General features: G+C 56.6%; 1 protein-coding gene across 1 annotated transcript in view; it reads left to right on the forward strand.

Moving 5' to 3' along the window:
- VOLCADRAFT_100703 (uncharacterized protein) overlaps positions 1-478 on the forward strand; it is a gene marked incomplete at both ends in the record, with an annotated part of 5766 nt that extends 5288 nt beyond the window's left edge. The window contains one exon of the mRNA XM_002959230.1: positions 425-478. Within this exon, the coding sequence (XP_002959276.1) occupies positions 425-478 (54 nt within the window). The remainder of the gene's footprint in view (positions 1-424) is intronic.
- Between the last annotated feature and the right edge of the window lie 5905 nt (positions 479-6383).

Below are 6383 nucleotides of genomic sequence, written 5' to 3' on the forward strand. Positions count from 1 at the left end.
ACACACTGTTGGTCCGCATTTTGGCGGCAGCTGTCGAGCTGGGTGAAGGGGTATACCTCGGTGCGGTCCAGTGCCTATTGAGCATCCATTACACACCCATACACACCCATACACACCCGTCTATCCATATGTTCACTCACCCGCGGAGGGCCCATTCATCCTCCTCCATGTGGGGCCTGGAGGTAGTACGACACGACACGGCACGCCGCTGTACGGCGGTGTGTCCTTGGTCGGCGGTGGTGCCACCGTCGTTGGTGTGGCGGCTGTCATCCAATGCCGCTGACATTGCCGCCGCCATACTTGTCTGTCTGTCTGTCTGTCTGTCTGTCTACCTGACTGACCGACTATTGGGGAGTGTGTTTTGGAGTTGATTCTCCCTTCTCCTTGGCCCCTCCTCCCCCACTTCCTTGTCCTCCCCCCAAAGGACGGTGTCTCCTCGACTGTTGAAGTCGTCTGGGGAGGCCGTGTGGGCGTTTAGGCATCTACGTGTGCATGCATGCATGTATTTGTGTATGTATGTATTTATGGGGGGTGTCTCTTTAATCAGTGTATTGCGCGCGCGTGCGTATGTATGTGCGTGTATATATGTATGTATATATGCGTATGAATGTCCGCTGTCTTACCATTTTGCGTCGGGCAGCTGCGTTGTGAGCTACGACTACTACGACGACGGGGAACATGGAGCACGAGAGTACACCTCTTTGGTTGCACTGCAACTGCCTGCCCGTCAGGTCCCCCCGAACCCCCCCCCTCGCGTATCGATGTTTCCGTAAACCCAACCTGCCGCCTACCGCTATTATACTCCTCAACCGGTCTTGTGAGTAGTGTGCACGTATGTATGTATGTATGTATGTATGTATGTATGTATGTATGTATGTATGTATGTATGTGCGGAATGCGGTATCAAACACGAGGCGGTATGAGGTTTTGTGTTTGTGAGTTTTGGGGGGGAGGGGGGGGGGAAGAAAATAGTTGAATTTATAACAAGCTTTTTAATGTACGTGTCTCTCGTGTCGTCCTGGAGCGAAGGATGTCTTTACAACGAACGCCTCTGTATTTAATCAGGTCAATAAGCGCCAATTCGGAATTTGGTAGAAGGGTCGAAATTTTGTGTGTGATGGCGTGGTGGTTGCCTTGGGCCCGTGTGGGGATGGAAGAGGTTGCGCAGTGGGAGGGGCGGGATGCGGGTCGTGGGTGCGGAGCTGGATCCTCTAGTTGAGCTTTCGGTTGAATGCGGAGCGGTCGTACGGAGCATATCGTAAGCGCGGGCGAGGCTGAAGAGGGGGAGGAAGAGAAATATATGTGTGTGTGTGGGGGGGGGTGTTATGTGCCTCATGTATCTTGAGGAGGTATGCTACGTGCTATCTTGGGTTGGGTTTTAAGTGTGCAGTTCCGGATGAAGGATTGCCTCATCTGCGAATGACAACAGCAAAAGTGTATTCACCAGAGAAGGCTAGCGTGGAAAGGGGGCTGCAGGTCGCTTTGAGCAGAGGAGCTCCTACCTGCCTGCCTGCCTACCTGCCTGCCTGCCTGCCTGCCTGCCTGCCTGCCTGCCTGCCTGCCTGCCTGCCTCCGTGCTTTGCAATGCTTTGTGCCTGTTTCTGTATCGACCCTTACACACGGCACCATCATAAAGCAAATGGCGTGGGGCGTGCCAGGGGGTTTTGAATCCTATCCCATACGGCCCTAAAATCCTAGCCATACACATACACACACATACACATACACACATACATACAAACATATACATACACACATATATGTACATACATATATACATACATACGTACACCCCACCAGACAGCCGAATGGCAGCAGCTATCGCAGTGAGTCCTCTACCCGAACCCCCATCCTAGGGGAAATCGTAACTATTACCCACTTGCCGACCTGGCCCGCTCATCCCCCTCATGCCGCTCCTCTTCCTCTCCTTCCACAACACTGAAATCCCGGCAGTACGTGTCTCCTTTAGGCAGCAGCTTCCCTAGCTGAACAAGGAACTCCTGCTCCAAGAGTGACCGCAGGACGGCCGACCCGCGGGACAGCTGTGTGCTATGCCGTATATGCTGTGTCTGCTGCGGGATATGCTGCTGTGACATGGTACCGCCCCCGCCCCCACCACCACCCCCAGCACCACCCCCACCACCACCACCACCCCCACCACCAGCACCAGCCCCACCCCCAGCACCAGCCCCAGCCCGACCGGCAGATGTGACGCCAGCGGCCACCACCTCCGTACGGCAGACGTACTTGGCCTTGTCCTCGGGAACCCCGGAACCCGCCCACGGACCTGTACGCGGCGGTGGAACGTGTGGGGGGCATCAGGGGAAATTACACAGCCGCATACAGACACACATACATACACACACGCGCGCGCGCGTGCGGCGAGCAGAGAGCACTGGATTGAAGAAAAGAGCAAAGACACACGTTTTGCAACCAGTAATATACTTGGTGTGACGCAGACACATAGACATAAAGACATGTCGACACACAGACATACAGACACATAGAAATACAAACACACAGACATACAGACAAACAGACGCGTGCCCGGTTTCGATTATTCCAGGGCTCCGGCGTGAAGTCCGGTCAGATGGCACTCGGTGATAGTGCGCCCTCCAGCTGCGGCCGGCAGCACCGCCCCACCCACCCCCCTGCAGCCCCAGGCCCGTTGGAGCCCCGCCTGCCTCATTACGGGTGGGGGTTACAAGGCTCTCCCCCCTCCCCCCTCCCTGCCACCACCAGTCCCTTCACCCCGCAGTCGGCAATGCATGTTTCCCTCCCTTTCCTTCCTTCCCTTTACACAGCCCGCCATCATATCACCTGTGGCTAGTGTCACCAGCGCCCCGTCAGCTCGGCACAGGGCTACCAGCCAGCCCTTCATGAAGCGATGTTGGGGGTCGGACAAGTCCCTGGACGGGCCGGAGAAGTCGGCCAGGGAGAGCGGCTGTAGTCGGAAGCGGTGACGTAGCTCCCAGTCGTCCTGACGGTGATGATGATGATGATGATGAGGGGGGAGTAGGGGAGTGGGAGGAAAGGGATGAAAGTATTATCCTTATAATACCTTACGGGGCAAAATCACAAAGTATGTTGCAAAGAGAGGTGCTGAGAGGCGAAAGCGGTTCAAAAAACCCGAAAAGCAAAACTTCCCCAAACAGGTTCTCCTCCCCCCGTTCAACCGATGCCAGCCCCGTGCGCACCTCTTCCAGCTGATGCAGCTCCCAGTACTCCCCCTCCGCCTTCTCGCCTTCCCCCTTTTCAGCCGCCGTCGCCACCATTTCCCCCCCCGCCCAGGGTGGCTGCTGACGTTGTTGGCTGTCTAGCATGAAGCACCTGCCGTCCGACTGCAGCTGCTCCGACCCACGGGTCAGCAGCAGGGGCTCCAGAGGCCGCAACGGGAACCCCACCTGGACGCGAAGGGGGAAGTTGAAAATGCGACACATACATACATACATACGTACATACACACGCATACCCACATCGCAGTAGTACTGGGTGCGGTCGGGGAAGTTGACCAGCAGGCTGGCGTGTGTGTTGGCGGCGGTCCACCCGTCGTGCCAGACCTGGGGGACGGGTTCGGAAGAAGGGGAAGGGAGGCATGCAGTACACGGCAGTACGACAGCCCCAGTTGTTGCCACTTCAACAGTGGCAATGCTAATCGCAGCTACATCACTCCTCCAAGAGCTCCGGCTTTAGGTACTGCTGGTATGGCGCCTGCTACCGCGCGACGGGGCTTGCTCCCTTTTGGTGCTGATTATGAATCCTACAACTACTCTACATGCCGCTGCCGGGTTGCTGCCGCTGGTACGGCATCTTGCTGCCTGGGCCTTACCTGGCCTCCAAGGTACGTGACATCGAAGCCCAGGCGTTCCAGAGCGGAACCCATAAGTGCCACGTGCTCGAAGCAGACGCCGCCCCAACGTTTGACCAACTAAAACGTTTTAGAAGAGGGAGGAAAGATAGGGACACGGGTAAAAAAGGGGAGGGAAGGAAACCTCTAAAGGAGTTCACTCCAGGAGGGGAGAGCAGATTGACGATAAACGCGCGGCATGTATCCCCTGTCAGCTAACCCTTGGCAAGGCAACAAAGGCTAAATCATATACATATTGGCATGGTTATTCATCTTATGCCCTAAGCCTTGCAGGTTACTGTTAAAATACGGTCGGAACTACACGCATGATAGAGGAAAGCTCACCATGCGCTCGGCGATGCCATCCACTTTCAGTTCCGGGTCCACAGGATGCCCACAAACGATCGGAATGGAGCAGAAAGGTAGCGTTCGAACGTGATGTGAATAAATAAGCTTCAAAGTGTCTGGGTCTGCGCCATGAATCAGCTGCGCTGGAGTCACTCCAATTACTTTCAAGTAGATATCAATGTCCATGATGTCGATGATGAAAAATCGGAAAGAAAGAAAAAACTAAGTTGAACTTAACCTGGATGAAGACATTTATGGATACTTCTGCCTGGACAGCGGTTAAGGCCTTGCAGCTGCACTACTAATGCAGCATGGAAAATCAGTACTATGACCATCCTGTTTGAATTAAAGCGTGTCTGTTACCTCCAGCCTCGACGACTAACCGTCCGCGCATGCAAGTTGCGGCAAGCGGCGAACCCACGCCTGAACCGGCATAGCGACCATCCCCGCTGTGCCGCGTTCGACACCTTCCCCCCAAAAACCAACGCTCCCAAGAACCGGCGCTACACAGCGAGGCAACGTCACCGAACCAAAATCAGCCAAGTTTCTTATTCAGCCGAAATTTTGGCTACAAATCATCCCAACTGTCACAGACCACCCCCCGCTCCACGCGACGCCACGAAGTGCTCTTCGTGCATCCGTCTGGCGTCCGCAGCCGTTGCACCTGCCGTACCAGCCCCGTACGGCCCACCCCGTACAACCGTACGCACATGCTCTACTGTAGCCGCCGCCGCAAGTATGGGAGCAGAAGACACATCGGCGTATCCGGCCGCCAGATGCTGCTGCTGCTGCTGTGCCGCCGCCGGCCCCGCCGCCGCCGCCGCCGCCGCGGACACCGCCGCCCACAAGGCCGCCACGGCGGCATGTCGCCAGTTGCAACCCGCCGCGCAACTCTCGCTGCTCGCGTCCGTAATCCTGCCGTACAGATTTGGGGTCGTAACGACCTCGATCGCGAACCAGTTCCGGAGCGACAGCGCGGCGATACACCTGGACCACCACCACCACCACGACCACCACCCGGCGGGGGGGGGGGATGGGCGGGAGGTGGGAGACCATGACCGGGACGGGGGGAGGGGGTAACAAGGAAGTCAAATGAATAAGCGGGATGACGAGGTCGGCGGAAATTTGGGGAGCCCGTATCCAAATCGTAACCGCGCCCAGGCAAATAGCCGCAATGAAAACGTCGACTTGGTGTAAAATCTCCTCCCACTCCCACGCCCACTCCACCCTCCGCTCTCACGTACATTGCGTTTTCTCTTATGCACAGCTTCGAGAACCTTCGAGACACAGACACACAAACACACACGCCCAGCCTGCCGCCCCCCACAAACACACGGCCAGCCCCTCCCCTCCCCCCCTCCCCCCGCCCCACCTCCCTCCCCACCTGTACACCGCCAACCTGAGCTCCAGAAAGGGCTGGTGCAGCATTCCCGCAAGCACCTCAGCCGGCCGCCGTACTCCACATGCGCCGTACACCCCCCTCCGCAACGCCTCCTCGCACTGGCCGTACGGGAATCGTACGGGAGACCCAAAATGGCCACACAGCAGTACAGTAAGTTACGGGGTGGGCCGGGGGGATGGGGAGCCGGGGGGAGAGGTCAGTGGACTGGAGAGGTGATGGTGGTGGTGGGGAGTATCACCTGTATGTATGTATGTATGTGTGTATGTATGTATGTATGTATGTATGTATGTATGTATGTATGTATGTATGTATGTATGTATGTATGTATGTATGTATGTATGTATGTATGTATGTATGTATGTATGTATGTATGTATGTATGTATGTATGTATGTATGTATGTATGTATGTATGACGTTGATTACACTGTGGGCTGAAAAGCCGGGGGCCCAGGGCCGAAGCACAGCGCGGGGGGCGGGTGCATACGGCTGGTTAGTCTCATGCACTCCGCCCCCGGGTCAGGCCGCACGGGAAACGACGGCCGGCACGCAACAGCGCTTGTTTGGCGCTCCAACTAGACGGGATCTATGCCCGTTGGTCTCCTAACATAAACGAAGTCGCAACTGGGGGGCTCTTCCTGCCGACCGAACGAACCGAGCATCTCAGAGAGCTCGCTACCAGGACTTGGGCGACCGGGAGCCCGACGAGTCTTCCCGGGCTGGGGAGGTCACCAAGCTCAAAAATCCTCACGGGGATCCTCAGAGTCGACCGCAGGCAGCAAGCTGCA

The sequence above is a fragment of the Volvox carteri genome (genome assembly GCF_000143455.1).
Source record: "Volvox carteri f. nagariensis unplaced genomic scaffold VOLCAscaffold_140, whole genome shotgun sequence".
NCBI lineage: Eukaryota > Viridiplantae > Chlorophyta > Chlorophyceae > Chlamydomonadales > Volvocaceae > Volvox > Volvox carteri.